Here is a 22,526-nt window from a genome sequence, read left to right on the forward strand (position 1 = left end):
AAGAAATTAAGCACAACTTAATAAGTTTCTATGCCCCAGGCTACTTCAAGATGAGGACATCGCTGTCACGCAAGAACTTGGTGTGCTACGCCCTGCAGGGCTAACAAAAAAAGTTGCTGGTTACACAGGGGCAGGTTTAGAAGCAAGCCTGCCAACACAGAGCGTTTATATTGTAAAATTTTTCAGTAGAAGCTTCTCGCAGTTATAGACCAATTGCAGGAGCTTTGCCACGAACTATTTCAAATGTATCCATAAGTCAACATGCACAGATACCAGAGCCTCAGGACCAAGCTACACCTTATGTTTAAAGGCATCACTGCATCTAATGTGCAGATCAAAACAAATTAATAAATGGGAGGGGAGGCTGAAAACCAATGGGATCAAAGACATGCAAAGGGAATTTAACCTTTCCTTTGCCTGCTACAATCCTGAGCAAAACCCCTTTTCTGAGCTGGTGTTACTGAGAGAACATCTCCCATTAGTGTACTAATGACCCCCCATGCAATTTGCATTTTTAAAAGTCTTATCTTGTTTGGTCATCAAACCTTTAACTAAGGTTAACTAAGGTTTCCCAAACCAGAAAAGTATCACATAGGTCCTCCTGCTACACTTTTCCTAGCCTCCGTCAGTGTCATGCTGGCAACCAGCATAGGCTCACAGAACACACAGCCGACAAATGCACATAATGCAAATATTGTCTGTCAACAGGAGCGTACATTCAGCAGCCAATGCTGCGTTTTACATTCAATACAGACATGCCTTATTTCAAAAGTGTATCTGAACGAAATCAAGTAGTGCTACCTGTTGGCAATCCATCATTTCACAACAGGTGCGCTATCAACAGGTGCAGAAAAACAAGCCCATAAGTGGAATCAAGTTGTGCAATATGCAATGCATGTTTCTACAAGAACTATGTCAGTGTTAACCACTACGCATTAAATTACAAATTAAACAGCAGCATTCCTGTTTGCTCAGACCGATTCAGGAAGAAACATTTCAAAGCTCAGGAACTGTTCAGATGCTACTTCTCTCCCCACTCTACCCCTCCCTGTCAAACTTCAACACATGGTGAAACTGAGTGTGTGTCCTAGCAATGCAAGCACAATCCCTTCTCAGCAGCTGGAGCATATGTTCAGCAGCTACTGCTGCATTTTAGTTAGAATACTTCATCAGTACAGTGCTATGTTTATTTAAATGTATGACCCTGATTCCCTGAGGTAAAGGTAAAGGGACCCCTGACCATTAGGTTCAGTCGTGGCCGACTCTGGGGTTGCGGTGCTCATCTCGCTTTATTGGCCGAGGGAGCGGCATACAGCTTCCGGGTCATGTGGCCCAGCGTGACTAAGCCGCTTCTGGCAAACCAGAGCAGTACACGGAAATGCCGTTTACCTTCCCGCCGGAGCGGTACCTATTTATCTACTTGCACTTTGACGTGCTTTCGAACTGCTAGGTTGGCAGGAACAGGGACCGAATGACGGGAGCTCACCCCATCACGGGGATTCGAACCGCCGACCTTCTGATCAGCAAGTCCTAGGCTCTGCGGTTTAACCTACAGCGCCACCCGCGTCCCTAGGGTAGGGACCTGAGGTATTCCCTGAGGTAGAACCTGCTTCTCTAGTGGCTTCTATAACACAAGGTTTGAGGGGAAAGATGTAGCATTCATTTAAATACAGCCATTACCTTCTGTGCGTTGTGAGGTGTCAGGGGTGCAGCTCACAAACCCAAGATTTATATCCACCTTTGCATAAGAAATAGCAACTGAACAAGCTCTAAGAGCCTGCATCTTTCCACAAAAGCTGAACCACTTTGATATAAAAATTGCCAAGATAACTTGGCCACTGAATCTGCTCTGATGAAGTCACGAGGATGTAGCTGTTTATCACCTATTTTTACATGGCTAAATCCAGAAATGAAGCCCTCTTCCATTTTGTTATGCCATTTCAGCATGTCGCTTCATAATCTCCAATATATGTCAAAGGCTTCAGGGAGTTGTATTCATTAATGTGAAATAACTGCTGTAAATGGCATCCCCAAGCCAAATCTTACTTTACACAGAGACAGACTACTGGTACAGTCATACCTTGGGTTGAAGTAGCTTCGGGATGAATATTTTCACGTTGCGCTCAGAAAAGGAGCGCGTTACTTCCGAGTTTCGCCGCTCGCGCATGCGCTCAAAATGACGCATGCGCAGAAGCAGCAAAATGCGACACGCGTCTTACATTCGCTTCAGGATGCGAACGGGGCTCCGGAATGGATCCCGTTCGCATCCAGAGGTACCACTGTAGTCCACTGATACATTAAACTGAATCTACTGTTTTCAAGATACCATACAAACCTTTTTCCTCAGACCTGATATTTTGAGTCATCTTTAGCTGGAGGTGTTGAACCTGGACTAAGAAGATTATCTTAGGCACGCCACACTCCCTCAAGCCTTGCCTTCTCAGCCTCAGTTCCATCTTCCTTCACACTACCAGCTACATCTCTTACAAGGTTTGTGTAAGGACACCATATGTAATGCTTTAATAAGCCTGAACTCTAAAAGGAAAAACACACTACTTTTTTCAAGCACTACTCACTACCACTAGCAAAGTGCCCATGGAATTTCATGGATGGGTTAATGGAAAGTGTTTGGTGTTTAAGGTAGGGAAGGAGGGTTCTAGCTATTTCTGCATCAGATTTTGCATATTATCTCTATCCTTGCTCCAGTCCTGTTTTCTACTGTCTGTCTAGATAGGCCAAGATTGGAGTGCTCTGTGTAACTGGGCTAGTATCCTATCCTATTGGGGCATGTCAAAAGTGGAAGAACTTGAATGTTATCCTACTTGGGCAGGCTTAATTATTTTAGGGAGGGACATCTATTTAAAAAAAAACTGCTAAGCAAGGAGACTGAAATGTGTAATCAATGCAAATTCTACAACTATGCAGATACAATGTGAGCAAATATATCAAATGTAATATATTTATATAAATACCATTCAACATTCATAACACTATTTGTTGTTCATTTCCTTTTCTTTAATACTCACAGACTCCATAATACCATTTGCCTGTCACCTGTAACTTTACCTTTCATTGTAAAAGGGGAAGAGCCACTGAATATATTGGGCAACTTATATTAGCCCCCTGGATGTGTGGCTGCAATCATATACACTAAACTGGAAGCAAATCCCATTGAACTTAATGAGACTTACTTCTGGATAGACATGCATAGGATTATGCTGCAAGCAGTCAAGCTATCAACAGCAGAGATATAACCAAAAGGGCAACCTAATCAATGAAGTTGCTCAATATGTATGCCGCTCCTTAAGAGGAAGCAAAACCCATACATAGACAGACAGGCTTAAGGTTCCTGGTTTCAAGAAAATTATAAATCATTCCAGTTTCGATTCAACTTGTTAAGTTTTCACCTGTTTCGTTTAACAGACACTAATAACAGGAGAAATAAAACCACAAGGAACAAAGGAATTATGATGCATATTTTGTATCCTACATGTTTCATCATGCACCAGAAGCAATGATCAGCCTTTGTTAAGCGGATGAGGGTGGCATTTAACCCTTAAAACTTGCAAAACAGGAATCTGATAGGGTAAGAAAGGGAAAGGGAAAGAACTGCATATAAAAGCTTTTTCTACTACTAATAGCAAAATGTCTGTGAAACTCCACTAGTGTTACACTATAGTTCAACCAAACAATGAAACCTGGGCAAGTATGTACAGATGAAGGCAAAGAGCTATCCATATAGAAGCCAGCTTGGTTTTGGGGCTATATCCAACCAAGCCATACAAAATTAGATCCACTGAAATCAATGGACCCAAATAATATAAGCCTACTGATTTCAATGAGCCTACTATGAATATACATGAGTTGGATAGAAACTTTAGTGTTTACTATTAATGCTACTGGGGGGGAATTAATGGACTACAATATGGGCTAATATTTGTGGTGGGGGGAGAACTGCTTAAGTAGTGCCTGTGAATACAACCATTTACTTTCCTCAATAAAAGTAAATGCTTGGCATTCATTACTATGCAGAAAAGCAAAGCATTTGAGGGCAATGGTTTTAGTGATGAACCAGAGGTTAGTGGAGCAGAGGAAGAATTTTTCACCCACCCTTCCTTTTAATCCCTTGTACTGTTGAGTTCATTGCAGCAAAGAGCAATGGGCAGTTAGGCCAGCTTGCCCATATAGAGAATGGGTGTGTAAGGAACGTAGCCTGCACATAAAATTTGACAAGCCTAATGTTGGCCCAGTTATAACACAGCCCAGATTAGATCCCGGTTTAAGATGCTGGTTTACAAGCAACAATTAAATGCAGCTTCCTGATTTAGATGTCAAGGGAACCTATGTAGTTTAACAAATCAGAACAGAAGTGCCAAAGTTGAGTGCATGAGTGGAGTGAATGAGGGAAGGAGGGAAAGCGAAAATTTGTTGAGCAAAATATTGTGTGACCTACCATGCAGCAACGTTCCCAGTACTACATTGGATACAATCCAGAATGTTTATCTTAGTTGATTTGCAATTATCAAATTCATTTCAGTCACAACCAAATTGGTAATAAATAAAGCTGCAAATATGATCAATTAAAACTAATGTTATCAATCCATTTTCAGTGGCAAATTATGTATCCTTCAGTTGCACAATGCATTAATGGTATAACTGGCAACATGCAAGTCTTCTTCTGGGGATGGTGCATATAATACTAGAAAACAGGTTTTCTGTATATTTAATACTTACATAGCTTTCGCAGCTGCAACTTCTCCTGCCACAGTGTTGTCAAGATGAAAAAACCTGTATCTGTATCATTCTCTGATATGCAACTATTAATAGCAGAGAATTTTTGTTCCATATTGCATCTGGCAACCACATACTGTTCTTAAATAATGATAAATGTTTCCAAAGCTTAAGGGATGGGAAGGTAATTGAATGCCATCTACTGGGTTTCTGCCAACAAGAGCATTTAGAGGGAAAATATTTCAGATTATCTTTGAAAGAAATAGCATTGTTTACCAGGGCTTGAAGCATGCCATCCATTACAATAGTTCCCTCCATAGTCTGAAAGGAGGATTTAGATAACATTGAAAGGGTCCAGTCCAGGAAGTCTGCCATTCTTTTTTGTTTGACATCAGGGCGGGTAATAAACCTGTTGCAGAAAAAAAAGAAACATTGCAAGTTACCTATTCACAGCAGTTCAGTTGGTAACTCATTTTTCCTGTTAGACAAACTGGTTTTTTTTGTTCCTAAAGGCAACTAGCCAATGGATGCTTTCCAACGTATTTTGGATGGGAACATTCCAACTGTCAGCAATATAACCCTGTCTTTTTCTAAAGAAGCTCATAACCCAAAAATTTATACTGTCACAGTTAACAGCCAAATTGTCTTAAAATTAGAGTGGGACACTTTATTTACATAAAGGGAATAATATTATGTGTGTTTTGCCTTACTACTATCTGAAAAGCTGGAAGCAAATCAAGAGATAGAGTGAATACTTAGTCACTAAGGAAAACTGCAAATAACCAGAAAGGTATCAGAACAATCCTAGGAGGAGAAGACAACTTCTATTCTTCTTCCATGCTAATATTAGCAGAAAACCACAGTATTAGTTTCCACCATTCTTATCAAGAAAGGTATATGTTCCCACTTCTTTTTTACCAAAATCAGAACTGGAATGACAAGTGCTTTATAGTGATTTTTTTAAAAAAACCAACCAAACAACAAAGATATATACCAACATGCACTGCTGTCAAAAGGTTCATCTGTCACTATGTACCATTGACCAATCCAAAATAAAATGTTAGTCAGTTTGCTTAGAACTCCCACTAGATGTCACTAGAAATCTACATGTACTTTACTCCAATGCTCTGAGGCCAGTTTCATAATACAATGCAGTTTCTGTGCCGCCTGAAGAGCCTTTTGCTACAGGCGATATTCCATAACCACATTCTTACAATAGAGCCAATGATAATATTGTTAATTCTTAACTTAACTTCCAAACAATTTTGCCACCATAAAACCAGCATAAAAAACATGTGATAGGCTCCAGACATTGCCAGAAGGGTAACTTTTTTGTTTTTACCATAGATTTCACAAGTCCATTTGACAAATCAGTGCTGGGCAGGGGGAGGGAGGGGATCTCATCACTGAATTCAAAGGTAGGTTTTGTACAAATGCTGGGGCAGTATTTAAAAGTGGTGGAAGATATCTGGATATGCTTGCACACCATTAACATAAGAAAACCCTCATTTCACTTATAAATTGTTGCATCACTTCGTAAGATTATACTGTGAAGAAAAGATTGGTTCCTTAAAGTCATCTATGGCAGAAATATTGCAACTATCAATTTATTCCAGACAGGGAAAAGAAGAAGGCAATTCTCAGTGACCCAGGATGCTAATAGGCTTCAGTTTAGATGTGTAATTTTGTTCCCCACAAACTGCAAATTTAGGTGGCTGAGTGCTGACAGTGGCCTTGTTTTGGTTCCAGCCACAAGAAACAAGAAGAAAACATTAGCAGGTTCAAGTGACGCTCAGCTGAACAAAACATTTTTCAAAATAACACAAAAAGGAGACACACACACACACAATGGCCCGGTGTGAACAGCTGAGTGGTTTCAAGGAACCAATGAGCGTTTAGTGTCCATTGAAAAAGAGAAATGGAAAGTTTGGTGGGAAGCTAGCTTCAACTGAACTGCTTGAGCTTATTACAGCTTATGTGTCGTGGGGTGAGAGCATGGCTAGCTAGCACCTTGAACAGGAGTCCTCCCATTAGACAGTGAGGATATTCTTGTACATACACCAACAGTAATGAGACAGTACATTTCCTGTCAATATCAGCTTAAGTGACTTACTTTGAGACCAAAACTGCAGCTGCATCTCGAGCTTTGTCACTTACAATCAAATAGGACTAAAAACAAAAACAAAATTGAGTTAGAGGAGTTTGCAACATTAAAACCAAATGTGCACAATGTTTGTATGCAAACACTTCATTCACCTAAGTATCTATGCAAGTCAGAACGGGGACAAACTACAGAAAGGGTATCCAAGTATGGACTTCATACAGAGAGTTACTGAAGTGCAAATTGTTGGGACTTCAAAGTGCAGTATAGGGCTGTTGGAAGCCCTTTTGCAAACACCCTCCGTTTCATCTTATTCAAAGTGGAAATTAAATATTGGTATATTTGAAGCACAGCAGGGTGATCTTGGTGTTAATCCCAGGGAATATAAAGGAGAATAAATTCACAAAAATTCAAGTTTACAGATGAACAAGATTCCAACTACACATTTTCTTAATATAAACACATTATGAGGAATTTATACTGTATTTTTCTATTGGGGTATTTTTGGAAAGTATTTTACAGCAATTATCTTGTTTTGTCTAAAATATATTTTTATATGTTATGTTCTGATAAGTTAAACTCTTCAAGTACAGATAAAAGATTATTGTCCTTGATTAAACGTCTATATAAAAGCACTGTGCTGAAGGTGCACTGCTCTACAAATGGGCAGCTCACAGGATCCGTACCAGCTACAAAGGAAGTTAAGCAAGGTTGTATCCTAGCTCCTGCACTGTTTAATTTATTTCTAAATGATATGTTATGTATTTTTGTGTTTTTATATTCTAAACTGCCCTGTGATCCTCAGTTGAAGGGCACTGTAGAAATGTAATAAATAAATACCGTATTTTTCGTCCCATAGGACGCTCCGTCCCATAGGACGCACCTAGGTTTTTTTGGGGGGGGGAAATAAAGGGGGGGAATTCCTTTATTTCCCCCCCAAAACCAGGTCAGGGAAACCGAACCAGGTCGAGGAACAGCGGGATGGCGGCGCTGCACCTCCTTGCTGTCGCCCCTCGCGCTGGGCGGCAGGCTGCTATTCACAGCGTAGGGAGCCCTGCGGGGAACTCCCGCAGGGCTCCAACACGCTGCGGATGTCTGCCCGGCGTGAGGGGCGCTCTGCTTCAGGGCGCACCTCGCGCCGGGCGGCAGGCTGCTATCCGCAGTGTGGGGAGCCCTGCGGGTAACTCCCGCAGGGCTCCAACACGCTAAACACGCTATGTCTGTCTGTCCGGCGGGCGGGGCGCTCTGCTTCAGGGTGTCCCTTGCGCCGGGCGGCAGGCTGCTAACCGCAGCATGGGAAGCCCTGCGGGGAGCTCCCCAGGGCTCCAACACGCTGCGGATGTCTGTCCGGCGGGCGGGGCACTCTGCTTCAGGGCGCCTCTCGCGCCGGGCGGCAGGCTGCTATCCGCAGCGTAGGGAGCCCTGCGGGAACTCCCGCAGGGCTGCCTAGGCTGCGGGTGTGTTCCTGAAGCCTGGAGAGCGAGAGGGGTCGGTGCGCACCGACCCCTCTCGCTCTCCAAGCTTCAGTGAAAGCCTGCATTCGCCCCATAGGACGCACCCAGATTTCCCCTTCATTTTTGGAGGGGAAAAAGTGCGTCCTATAGGGCGAAAAGTACGGTAATAATACAAGTTATTGTTTTACCATTTGACAGATGAGATATTCAAATTAAGAAACAGTGACTTGCCAAACAACATACAACATCATGGCAAATGATGGTTTAAATGAGGTTTCCCACACCCAAGTCCAAGCCTAAATCTAGTACCCCAGAACAACCCCGAACAACTGTAAAGGCTTATTAATATTACAAAAGACATTCTGCTTTCTACAGATTGCTGAACAGATCCAGAAATACCGGTACTTGCTTTTGCCACTTTGAGAATGCGATCCATTGTTGGCACTCGAGGGCATCCTTCTTGGGAAGAGATGTTTCCATCCAGCCGTGCCAAATCGAACGGGATCAGGCATGTTACAGACAACCACAACAAGAGCATGTAGCGTGTCTCCCAGGTCTAATGAAACACAGAAAAACATTATATTTATCACAAAAGTTGTTTTTAAAAATAGTTTGTGCCCCCAGAAAGTTTGCAGCACACAATTGTGAAAACCATCTCCATATGCAAAATGTAGACCACTATTACAAAAAATAGGAATGAAATAGGACCGCCAAGATTTAGTTTTAATTGAATATGGAAGGACAGTTACACAAATTTAAATGGAATAAGGTTCAGCTAGAATACTTTACTCACACACAAGCCTAAGCCCCAACTTCATGAACCCTGCCAAACAAATCATGGCTCCTGAAGACATGTGCAAACATAAGATAGGAATTTCATTATTTTGAAAAAGCTCATAGATTGAATGCTCCAGAAGTAGTTTGCTCATTCCCATATCTTTTTATCAAGATAACAGCTTGAAATTTTCAAAGTGCAGTTCCCTGGACCTTCAAAAATAAGTGAGAATGCAATTGCCTCCTTAGAATACAAGGTAAGCAACAACTCTTGCTAAAAGGGTATATAAAGCATGCAGCTATGACAGCAGCGTTTCAAAACAGTGTGAGTGAAAGCACACCTGTGAACATACAAAGCTGTCTTTTAGCAAAACAGACCACTGCCCCCCTCCTCCCATTTAGTGTACACAACATGGACTGGCAGCAATTCACCCAAGGTTTCAGATGGGGTTCCTTCCAAGTCTTACCTGAAAACGCTAGGAGCTGAACCTAGGAGCTTCTGCATACAATGTGTGAGCTCCACTACTAAGCTATGGCCCCATCCAGCACACATGGAATCATATTTGCACATGTTCCACATGAAACTGGCAATGTGCTAGTCCAACTCAGAGCAGACCCACTGAATTGGATGGATCTAAGTTAGTCATATTAATTACTTTCAGTTGGTCTCCGAGTAGGATTAGCATTCAATACAAGCACTGTATATTTTAATAGGATTCCCCTATCAGTCTCTTTCATTTACATACAGAGGTTTTGGTGAGGGGTGGGTGTGGGTGAAATGGCAGTCCTCTGCACGCCTGACGTCAGTGGGGGAAGTGGAAAGGAGGAGAAGGATCACAAAAAGTTGAAAAGCCTGCCTTGTGCAACCCTTCTCACACTGCCCCTTTCAACCTCTGATGTGGGGATTTGGTCAGGTGAGCGGGACAACCCGCTTGTCAGTCATGTAACATCCTAATTATCTCATGTAATTCAAAGTTAGCTATGAGGTGGGGAGAAAAAGCTTCCCCGTTCCTGGTCTAATGAGTTGTGGCGGTGGGGAGAGGGGGGTTGCTGGGAGAGATGTTGGCAGAATTAGAGGTGGGGTTGGTGAGCAACACAAGCAGGGGCAGACATAAACTCACCTCATGGTCTTTAGGATTCTGAGATTCCAGCATATCCAAGACAGGTTGTACATCAACTACTTCATGAGGAAACATGCGAAGGAAAGTTTTATACCCTCGTACCTAGCAAAAAAAAAAGTTTCTCAAGTCAATAATTCATTTCCAGTTATAGTACTATAAAAATGAGGTTATGCAGTATTCCCCCCCCCAAAAAAACCCCTGAGGTACCAGGTTTAATTTATAGCATACTAGGCCTAGTTTTCACTGAGGTGGTCAACTTGTGTCTAGACAACACCATTTCAGGCTGCAGATAGGGATTCACACAATAGGGTAATCTTCCATGAGGAAACATTCCTACAAAAAATTATCATATCATGGAGAAGGCTAGGCTATAATGATTCTTCCTAACATACTAGTTGTCTGTGTAAGCTGGCACCTGCATCCAAAGTGGTACAAGTCAAAGGCTTACCACCTCTGTAACAATGAAAAAAAAGTAAGAGAATGCTAAGATAACATCAAAGAAGACGAAAGAGATAGTAAGTGGTCTGTCCCCCCACCCCTGGCAAAATCCACCCCCATAATTGATGCCATCAGGCCCCACCAATACAGGAAGAGTGCAGAGCAACAGCATCTGTGGCAATGAGACTTGGCAGCAAACCATTCTGGAAAACAGAAACCCACACTAGCGACATTCCCCGTAAAAAGAGATCTTGCATCAAATCCCAAAACGTTTTTTGTATACTCAGAGGCATATAAAGAGTAATTTATGAGCACTTGTGGAAACTGAGAGGGCTTGATGAGATGTGTAGACAACACATGGTATGCTGTCTGGATCACAGCCATTCAGCTTCTAGTATAGCTGCTCTATTAATAATTATTATTAATAATAATCTTTTTAGCATGTTCTGTTACTACATCTTCTGTCTCTCATGCCTGCCATTTATGTGCCCCTCAATCAGTAGCTGGTAGATTCTGGGATCTCTTTGGCCACTTAAGCTACGTGACTTTAATTTGAGCTTGGTAAAGTATATAATAATACCTAAGTATCACTTTAACAAGGGTAGCAGGAAAAGTCCTCAACAGCAATCAATATCCACATTTTCCTCCGTATGCTTTTCTACCACGAAGCCATGTTCTTAAAAATACCAGCCTGTGATGGTTGCAGCACTTGTACAAGACAAGTAACTCTGCACGTTTCTCTTTGCCAGAACTCCAGAAACTGGATTACAAAACATTCTGGCTTATTTCTGATTGATGGCAGTAGCTCACAATCATTAAGAAATCAGTTTCGTTAGGTATTACCTACCAAGCTCCTACATACTCCCTAAAACTATTTCACAGTCATCCTGCTACCACCTCTTCCCTCCCTAACTCCAACCAACACCTTCTCTGCACCACTTTGTTTTCTAAAAGGTAAAAAGGATTGTAGCAATCAAGGACTTGCCCTTTAGTTTCTCTCCATTGGAAATCCCAACCTAGACTTTTGGAAACCCAGAGCCCTTGAGAATGTATAAATATATGATCAACAAAACATAAAATTATCTGTAATCTCACACTACTTTTTGTTTTGTCAGGCACATAGATCAAGGGGAGGAAAAAAAATCAAAACAATTAGTGGTTAGCATTTCGCCATTACAGCAGAACAAAGATAGTAAGACTATTTGATATTAACAAATCAGTCATGCTGCGCTGAGAATTTATAGCTACTGCTTTCATAAAAGAATAGGGAACCATTTTAGAACTATGGCAACCAATGTCCATGCCATTGTTCATTGTCTCATTTCTTTTCTTTTCCTGTTTGCACTTCCCTATGCCAACAGTCACAAGCTTGTCTTTCTGTATTTCACAGTCTAATACACAAGGCAAAAAACTGGGGAATAACCCATAATTAGAGTCATTTATGCGTATGTAGTATTTCAAGCAACAAGCTTGTAAACAATATTCTTATTACCAACATTTGTTCAGAAAACATGAAGTACTGACTTCCCGATAATAAACTGTGAAAGTGGAACCCAAATTATTAACAAACCCAGATTAAATACCAAATATTTCTAGAGTTTACTGAAACATATCCTCTGGGGTAGAGAATCCCATTTCTAACATGTTACCTTTGAAATGATGTAAAGAAATTGAAAGGTCAGCTGAACTAAAGAACAGGGAGATGCTTCATCCTGGATAATAAGCAGCAGTGAATTCAACATCGACTCTAGAGGAAACACAGGCAAAATGGTAGAAAATACATTAGTCTGCAAATTTGTTTCATTATTTTTACACGTCTGAAAAAAGCAATGTCAGAAGACTACTTCAGGAACGTATTTGTGAGAAAATGAGCGACATACACATTATAATTGGGGAGCTGCCAAGGGTCCCCCCCCCAGTCCTGGCTCATTTATGTCAAGGGGACTAAGGCACTAGAATTGCCAGAGACTTGATCTGAAGTCATTGGCTCAGACTGCTGAATCATTCACTGGAACTTTGTCTCCCTTTTGCAAAGTTATCATAATGCAGCCTCCTTTAAATCAAGATAAATACATTTAAGCTACCCTTCAGTCTAATAAAATACAGCAGAACTATTCTGCAAAATGTAATGGTTAGGTTTTATAAGGCCAGAGGACAGAAATAAATTACTACAGCTCCATTAAAGGCAAACATGGTATTGCTATATTCTGTTGTCTCATTTCAGTTTAAATACACTAAATTCTTAGTACAGTACTATATACTAAGTATATATTAGCAATGTAGTAATATAGTATATATTACTATTGCTGTATGTCTTACCTGACAGCAGTTCCTTCATTTCAAAGTTCATGTGTCAGCAAGATAAGAACAACTGCAGCACCTCACACTCTCAAACCATTTTGACTAACTATTGTATAACCCAGGAGAGGCACCTGCAAGGTAAGAAATGCAGGACAGAAAAGGCCTAGAAGAGAGTAATGCACTATTTCTTACTTTGCAGGTGCACTTCCTGAGAAACAAGGAGGTCACCCCAGAGAACTGTAGGCTGCTTTCAATTGCCCAGGAGATATGCATCTTTGCAGAAGCTCCCCCAAGATGAACTCTCGTTTTCCAGGACAGAAACAAAACTACCCCAGTCTGCTTCTCACTTTTCAGGGAAGCCTGCTAGATTAAATATGATAAAGCTGCTGGGGGAAGTGTGGTGAAATCCAACACACTCTCACCAAAGAGAATCTGCCCCTCCCCATACTTAAACAAAGCAAAGCTTCTTCACCTGTTGTCCATGCTGACCAGTATTCTAAGATTCTATCAAAATCTTCAAAAACAGCACAACAAAACTTACCTAAATGTGGATCCAAAAGGTGAGGCTGTTCCTGATAATTGTTCAATATAACTGAAAGATAAAAGCATATCCAGTGGAAAATCTGGAATCAATCTGAGGTGTTTCCTGCTTGGCAGGGGGTTGGACTCGATGGCCCTTGTGGTCTCTTCCAACTCTATGATTCTATGATTCTATGTTGTTTTAAAAGGAAACAGCATTAACATTCCTAGCCTGAAACTACTGTATCTTTAAAAAATAACATGTCAATAGTTATCCTGAGCAGCAAAGGAGTACCATTTGCTTTTTTAAAAGGCAAGTAAAAGGTAAAGGTAAAGGTACCCCTGCCCGTACGGGCCAGTCGTGTCCGACTGTAGGGTTGTGCGCCCATCTCACTTAAGAGGCCGGGGGCCAGCGCTGTCCGGAGACACTTCTGGGTCACGTGGCCAGCATGACAAAGCTGCATCTGGCGAACCAGCGCAACCCATGGAAACGCCATTTACCTTTCCGCTAGTAAGCGGTCCCTATTTATCTACTTGCACCCGGGGGTGCTTTCAAACTGCTAGGTTGGCAGGCGCTGGGACCGAGCAACGGGAGCGCACCCCGCCGTGGGGATTCGAACCGCTGACCTTTCGATCGGCAAGTCCTAGGCACTGAGGCTTTTACCCACAGCGCCACCCGCGTTCCCCCCCAAAAAAGGCAAGTGGAAATATATTATTAAATCAAATGATTTATGTCCTCTTTTGAATCCCTAAAAAGTCTCTTACCAGGGGAACTGATAGGACAGAGCATACTAGACCATTCCACCCCTTATTCCCCTTCCTAAGCTTCCCAACTACTAAGAAATACTTTTGTTCCAACAGGGGTCTGGAGTCACTCTCATAAATTAGCCAGTGCTGCGTCCCCAGAGCAAATGCTCCTCTCATTGGCTCATTAGTCTATACTTCAAGCAGTCTATCAGTCTATACCAGGAAGGGCTTTCTCGGTAGTGGCACCCGCCCTGTGGAACACCCTCCCACCAGATGTCAAAAAGAACAACAACTACCAGACTTTTAGAAGACATCTGAAGGCAGCCCTGTTTAGGGAAGCTTTTAATGTTTGATGGACATTGTATTTTAATATTTTGTTGGAAGCCACCCAGAGTGGCTGGGGAAACCCAGCCAGATGGGCGGGGGTATAAATAATTTTTTATTATTATTATTATTATTATTATTATTATTATTATTATTATTATTACTACTACTACTACTACTACTTCTACTCTCTTATTTCACACTCAGTTGGCAAAGCCTACCGCTCTTATCATTCGTCTTTGGCTCAGGGCATACAGAAGGTCGCAAGTTCAATCCCCTGCATCTCCAGGTAGGGCTGAGAGAGACTCTCTCCCTGAAACCATGGAAAGCTACTGCTTGTCAGTGCAGACAATATTAAGCTAGATGGATCAATAGTCTGACTCACTATATGGCAGTTTATATTTTCTCCATATATGTTCCATCTTTATATTAGACAAAATTAGTTTTTGTCAACATTTATTATTATTTATTGCATTTCTATCCCTGCCCTCTTTTCTAAAGGAGCCCAGTTTGGTAGACATCAAAAAGTTAAAATAATACAGTGGTACCTCAGTTTATGAACTTAATCCATTCCGGAAGTTCGTTCTTAAACTGAGGCGCGCTTTCTCTAATGAGGCCTCCCGCCGCTGGTGCCCTTCCACTGTTCAAATTCCATTCTTAAACCAAGGTAAAGTTCTCAAACCAAGACACTATTTCCGGTTTTATGGAGTTTGTAAACCAAATCATTCTTAAACTGGGCTGTTCTTAAACCATGGTACCACTGCACTATTTAAAATAAACTAACAACATATTCAAAACAATTTAAAAGCCATCTAGAAATTATATACCCTCACAGTTACTAATTTCAAAGTTGCCATGGCCAGTATCCTTCAGCCACCAAATGCCTGGGTAAATAGAAATATTTTTAATTTTTTCCTGTAAAGGTGTTCATTCATTCATAATACATACACTTCAACGATGCTACACTAAATCATCACTAGGTGGCAGTCCAAGGCCAAATAAATACTGTACAGTGGTACCTCGGGTTAAGTACTTAATTCGTTCTGGAGGTCCGTTCTTAACCTGAAACTGTTCTTAACCTGAAGCACCACTTTAGCTAATGGGGCCTCCAGGTGCCACCACGCCACTGGAGCATGATTTCTGTTCTCATCCTGAAGCAAAGTTCTTAACCCGAGGTAATATTTCTGGGTAACCTGAAGCATATGTAACCTGAAGCGTACGTAACCTGAGGTACCACTGTATTTGAAAAACCCTAATAATCAAAACAGTAGCTTACATCAAAATGCCTAAAAAGATAACTCATTTTCTGTCTGCATCCTGTTCTTGATCTATGGATAAATAATAATATTGGTGAAATGCTCTTTTGAACCTTCTAAATGTGTTATTAGTAAAGCAGGGGTGAGGAACTAGATTCAGTCAGAGGACTGGATCCAGAAGTGGCCCACTCTCCAAGGTGCCACTTCTGAGACATTTGGAGGGGGGGGGTCCATCCACCTGACAATCATCTGACATCAGGCAACACTAAATTCAGGCTGCAGGAACATGCACAGGCTTATCTCCAATACTAGAGCTATTATGTGCTTGCTCCTTGAGAGTACAAGGTGGCTGCAGAGGCTCACCTCCAACTAAGTGCTTGAATTGGATTTAACAGATCACAGCACCTGACATCATTTGACACTGAGTAACTACCAGGTGGATGTGGTTTGCCAATATGGCCCACAAGCCAAAATCAGATAACTAATTAGGCCCACAGGATGGAAGTTCCCCACCACTGTTCTAGAGGATATTCCTTTTTTAATAGAAATTTAACAACCCCATTTGGCCACTTTGCTCTGATGTTATTATTGCTTCACTGGTTTTTATTGCATTTCCACAATGGACTAGTCTGCACGTCACACCATGGTTTAATGTGAACACAGGAGTGTGTAATCTCCTGGACAGGAGAACCCAGCCACTTTGCTACTGCGCAATGTTGAGCTAAGCCATCTGAATCTGCGTTCATTCTTGGATAAAACCTATGGTGAGAGCTAAACCACTGGTCTGGATCTGAGTGACATGCTAAGCCAAACCATGGCACAGGTCAGCACAGCGACAAAACTGGATGGGAGAGAAGTGGCTGGGATCTCTTCTCCAAGTGTTTGCACATTTGCACTATGCCATGATTTGGCTCAGTGTGACATGTGAGGTCAGTAAGTCATTTTAAATGTTCTATTATTCAGTAATGTTGAACTACCAAATGCAACTGTTGGAGAGTTATAGGAGACAATCATCTGCCATATTCTATAACAGACCACGAGACCAGTCAAAAATGTTTTATTGCAACCATGTCAAATTTTATTAAACGGTCACAGACCAGATTAACTCGTACAGCTAGTCAGCAAAGCATAACACCGGAAAAAACAAAGGACAATTTCAATACAGATTAGGCCATAACAGCAATTTAAAATTAGACAGCATAAATAAAATTAAGTATTTACCTTCGCCTGCATATTGGCATTGGAAAGCTCTCGTTTCCTGCGCCTAATAGCGGCTACACAGAATTTGGCAACATTGATCGTAATTTCAGGAACCTTATCTTCTACCAAGGCTCTCATACGTTGGAGTTCTGGTTCATTTTTAAGCTTTTGTAGAACTGGGGCAATAAAGGCCAGGCGTAGATCCTCGTAGTAACTACAGTGCAGCAATACATGCAGGCATGTTTCCACTTCCAACGAGCCACATGGGCAAACACGTGACTCATATGGTTTGCCCTCGTATCTGCCTAGCAGCAGGGCAGAGGGCAGAACGTTAAATCTGGCCAGGGTAAAGGAGTGTCTGTACTTAGGTATTTGTAAATCAGCCAGATAATTTGCGGGTGAGAACCCTCTCCCAAAGTCTCTAATTGTGGCATGTTTATCCATTTTGCCCATATGACATTGCAGCTCTATGTCCCTAATGCATTGAAGCACTTGACTTCTGGCTCTCTCATATCCTGCCGCTATCAAGATCTGCGGGGAGAATCCCAAGCTTCTTATCTTTTCAAACAGGGAAGCTTTCCAGGTAGAATGAAAGGTGTCTAAGAGTGTTAAAGGAGCCAAACCGGCCGGGGAAAAAATAAGGTTTAACCAGTAGTGTATCTTTAGAATCCACAACCGCGCGTGTAGTTGTCCAACTTCTAAGCGGACAGCTATATTAGATACACAGGGGGGGATCCCCAATAAACACCGATAGAATTTTGTTTGAAATGCCTCCATAGGCGCAAAGTTTTTAAAACTGCAAACCTGGGATCCATAAGTGAGTTGTGGGAGTATTTTTGCAGCAAAAACCTGGGAGGCCGCCGGAACGTATTTACCCCCTTTCCCGTGAAAAAATCTTGTAAGGGCTTTATTGGCCCTTCCTGCGCTGGCAATGGCATTTTTCATCTGTTGGTGCCACGAGACCCTTTCCTGAAAAGTTATTCCCAGGTATTTGAAAGTTGCTACCTGGTCAATAGGTTGACCATTAATTCTCCATTTGTGTTTCCTTCTTTTTTTTGAAAACACCATAATTTTAGATTTGCTGTAATTTATTGATAGTTGTTCCGCTTGACAATAGTCAGCAAGTGATCTCAAAAGCTTCCTCAAGCCAACGCAGGAAAAGGAGAGTAGGACTGCGTCGTCCGCATACAGAAGCACCGGGAGGGGCATACCTGCCAGATTGGGAGGGTGGGCATTTTCTTTCGCCATATTTACTGCTAGAGTTGATATAAAAATTAAATAACGTTGGCGCGAGGACACATCCTTGCTTAACCCCATAGTGCATTTGAATTTCTTTAGATGGCCTGACCGATCGCATCTTACCCTCACCCTGGTGTTTTCGTATAGACCACGGATAAGGCGTAATAAGCGTTTATCTATGTTTGTAGCGCCAAGCTTTTCCCAGAGTCTGTCCCTTGGTATTAGATCAAAAGCCGATTTGAAATCCACAAAAGCTGCATATAAAGACCCCCCTTTTCTAGAGTATTTGTCTGCCAGGTGTTGGTCAGGATAAGGGCCTGGTCTATAGTTGAACGCTTTGCTCTAAACCCAGCTTGAGCTTCTGATAGAATATGCTCTCTTTCCATCCACTCCACTAATTTATCACATAAATGAGCAGCGTACAGTTTGCTAATAATACTTAATAGACTGATTGGTCTGTAGTTAGCTGGCTCAGTTCTGTTTCCTTTCTTGAATATTGGAATGATGATGGCTAAACCCCAGTCCTCGGGCATAATAGCCGTTTGATTTATACTAGTGAACAAGGCGGCTAGCACAGGGGCCCACCGTTCAACATTTGCCTTAAGAATTTCTGGTGGGATATTGTCAGCACCCGGGGCTTTCCCTGATTTAAGAGATTGAATAAGGCCAGTAATTTCTTCTGTGGTTACAGGGGGCCATTCCTTGCCAAATTCACTTGAAGCAGGAAGCAGAACTGGGACCAGTTGATTTGATGAATATAATGAGAGGAAATAGGCCTCCCATGCTCCAACAGGTATAGAGTATTCGATTTCAATCGGGGAGTCTCTCCAGCTTTTTGCAACTGTTTTCCAAAACGTGGCAGAATCTTTCCTTCGGGAGGCCTCCACCAGGCACTGCCATTCCTCCCTTTGTGCCTGGAGCTTTTTCTTATTAATCAAAGCTTTATAACTGCGTTTTAACTCAAACCAGTCTAATGGAAGCGAAGGTAAGTTTGCTGATCTATAGTTCCTATACTTATCCAGCATGAGGCGTTTCATAGCCATGCATTCCTGGTCAAACCAAGGCTTGGACCTATTAGAGTGTAGAGATTGCCGTGGCGTTCTTCTGTTGGTCAGATAAGGTTGCAGAGACGAAATCAGTTCCCGGAACATGTCTAATCTAGCCTCAGGAGTTAGGGAATTAACGAGGTTCTCCTTTCTAGCAAGAAAGTATCTGAGTGAAGTCTTTCCGATATTTCATCACTCAATTTGCTGGACCATTTAATACGTGAGTATCTTATCTCCATGTTTTCGAAACATGGGGCTACAAGTTTATCAGAGCAAAATAAATCTTTTCTTACATCCAGTATTAAACAAAGCGGTAGATGGTCGCTGTCAACCCTCTCCACCACTTTACATTCCTGCGCTCTGCTCAAAAGGTTAGATGACACCAGGACGTAATCGATAGTGGAGGCTCCCATGTTGGATATAAATGTAAATTCCCCACTGGGTTCTCTGTCGACACGACCATTTAATACAGTCAGATCCAGATTGTTGGAAAAACGTAGAAGGCATAGGCCTGCGTAGTTGCAGCCCTTGTCTTTTGAGAGCCTTGGGGGAATAGAAAGGGCTTCTTCAGAAATGGGAGGTACGTCATGGAAATGAGCATATAACGCTTTGTCTGATTGGCCAATTCTGGCATTTAAATCCCCAGCCAGCAGCACTGCCGCTGCAGGAGTTTGATTCATTAGCTCATCGACATATGATTCTAGCCTATGCCAGATATTTTTGATAAGCTGCTTGCCTCTTTGGGGAGGGGCATATATATTAATCAGTAGAAGTGTGCAATATCTGCATTTCATTAATAATGCCATGGCCACACTGCTCAGAGGCTCCAGCTCGACGAAAGATGCTCTCAGCCTTGTGGATATTAGAATGCCTAGCCCACCCTTAACTCGTCCCCTTTGTTGCTTGGTGAACCTGCGAGCGAAAATGAGGCAAAACCATTTACATCTAAATCCCCTGTTAGCCATGTCTCTTGCAGAAAGACTATATCATGATCTTGAATAAAATTGACAAATGATTGGTCAGTCGCCTTGTTAAGCCAACCAGCAATGTTCCATGATAAAAATTTAAGATTGGCTTTATCACAGTCGAGTCTTTGTCAATTATTAGCTAACGTACTTTTAGGGTTTGTCGCTTTATGTATCGGTCGCCTATCGTCTTTGTATGGCGGGCTATCCAGCCACTCTATGATTTCAATAGGTGGATGCAAAGTGCTCACGTTTGTGAACACCGGATCTTTATTATGCATAAATTCCTTCTGTGGATATTCTGTTGCGGCCTGGTTTTGGCCCAATTCTGTTTCATCTAGATATCTCATTTTGTCCCATACATCTAGTGGGGTCACCTTGGGGATATTTCTCCTTCGAGGGGGTGATGGAGTGCTCTCCTTAAAGGGTGGCACATTCTCTCTTGGTGGAAAGTTAATCTCCGCTTTGATCTGTAGGTTACGTGTTGTGGTCTTTTTTTGGTCCCCCTTACTAACCTCGTTGCCTGAAGCTCTCTCGGCCAGCTTATCTCTTAGCTTGTCTAGTCTTCCCAAGATGTCAGTTTGTATTAATGGTGGGAACATCCAGAATTGGTCAATTAGGATATTTTCTTCCATAGTAAAGAAATCCTCACCTTTGCTCGCAAGGCATTGCAGATTCTGTTTGTCAGGCCAGAATTTTGAGAGTTGTTTCCCCTTTCTAAGATTTGCTTGCTTAGTTTTCAAAAGGGGGCTCAAAGGAGCCTTATTTTCAAAGAGCCTAAGTATTGTTATCCGTGCTTTTAAAAAGGCAGGTCTTAACCTAAAAATAAACTTGGCCAGGTTCTGATCCCTAAAAGTGGTCAGTGCTCTCACTGAGTGACCATCATAATGTAGATATTCCACCGAGATGATATCATTAGAATTAACCATTTCTGGCAGTATGTCATTTAGGCTAGATACAAAGTTCATTATTCGCTGTTTCCCTGTAAGGAAGCCCTTAGGCTTCGGGAAGTTCGTGAGTACCAATTTTTGGGGATTTAGGATCAAATTCCAATCTCTTTCCTGACTGGAGGCTTGCCAGGTCTGAAGGGGGGTATCATCTCTACTGAACGCTTCCTCTTCCCCGCTGTTTGATTTGCTAGGTGTTTTATTGCCTTCATAGGTAGAGGCCTCTACTTCCGCAGCATCAGGTTTGTTAAATAGTTGGTTATCCAGGGACTGAATTGTTACTTCTGCCTTCTCACTTGCTACTGGAGTCAGCCTTGGCGAGTCCTCCTTAGCCGGTTGCTGTGTAACTATCTTTGTTTCTCTCTTTTTACCCTTCTTTTTGCTGCCCCATGTGGTCGATTTATTTGGGGCCGAGGGAAGAAGTTTAAACAATTTCTGCCAATGTATGCTTCGATTACTGCAAGTATGCTTGGCTTTCCTTGTTGTTTTGATATTTTTACTTTTCTTCACTTTTACCCTTGAGTTATGTCTTTGCAGATTCTTATTTATTACTGGTTTATTCGTCCCCACTAGCTCAACTGTTTTATGTTCTTGGGGCATATCATTTAATTTTATCTCTTTTAATTGAGGTATGAAATTTTCTACTAACGTCAGCAGTAGCCCATTTGTTATTGTTAGATAATTTTTTATGTTGGCTAGATCAGTTCTGTTTGAGAGTATTTTGAAATAGGTATCTGGTTTTGATGGGTTGATGTAATTTCTTCCGTGGGCAGCTGTTCCTTAGTAATAGAAGTATTTCCCTCCTGAAGTTCCTCGGCTAAAGCTAGTTCTTGCGCTAGGCTGCATGGGGAGTTAATATTTCCAGTATCTTGATATATCTCTTTAAAATGAGACGTCCAATCAAGAACAGTAAGAGAGGGGGTATTACTTCATCAAGAATTAACTCTTTTTGTGGACTCTTACCCTCCTCCATCTTAGGAAAGTAATTTGTGATTTTGCTTTGTCTTTTACCAGGGCCCGGGGGGCTGATTGCCGAGTCAGGCAGTATACCCAACTCCTTATATGTTCTTCTAGTAAAAACCATGGTGAAAGTTGTCTTGATATAGAGAGAGGGCAGTTTACCCCAGGTGTGACTGCCTTAAATTGGGGGGCAAGTGGGGATATCAAGCTATATTCCCACCTGCTCTCTGCAGCAGCTTCCTGATGTGCTCATCAACAGCCTCAGTATATTTCTCTATTTTGAGTTCTCTGCTTTTAGATCTTGGCGATTGTCCTAAGCCTGTAGTTTTCACCTCAATCATGCGACCAGCGCTGTTTCACAGGTGCTGCAACCTACTCAGAATATAATAATAAAACAATGCTG

General features: G+C 41.9%; 1 protein-coding gene across 4 annotated transcripts in view; it reads right to left on the reverse strand.

Annotated features, from left to right (window-relative positions):
• TBCD (tubulin folding cofactor D) overlaps positions 1-22,526 on the reverse strand; it is a 131,139-nt gene that overhangs the window by 105,802 nt on the left and 2,811 nt on the right. For all 4 annotated transcript variants that reach the window (XM_083597675.1, XM_083597674.1, XM_083597672.1 and 1 more), the window contains exons 3-8: positions 13,462-13,512; positions 12,269-12,366; positions 10,182-10,283; positions 8,696-8,842; positions 6,845-6,900; positions 5,008-5,140 (exon numbers count right to left, since the gene is read on the reverse strand). In XM_083597675.1, the coding sequence (XP_083453801.1) occupies positions 5,008-5,140; positions 6,845-6,900; positions 8,696-8,842; positions 10,182-10,283; positions 12,269-12,366; positions 13,462-13,512 (587 nt within the window). The remainder of the gene's footprint in view (positions 1-5,007; positions 5,141-6,844; positions 6,901-8,695; positions 8,843-10,181; positions 10,284-12,268; positions 12,367-13,461; positions 13,513-22,526) is intronic.

Source organism: Podarcis filfolensis (genome assembly GCF_964270895.1).
Source record: "Podarcis filfolensis genome assembly, chromosome: 2".
Classification (NCBI taxonomy): domain Eukaryota; kingdom Metazoa; phylum Chordata; class Lepidosauria; order Squamata; family Lacertidae; genus Podarcis; species Podarcis filfolensis.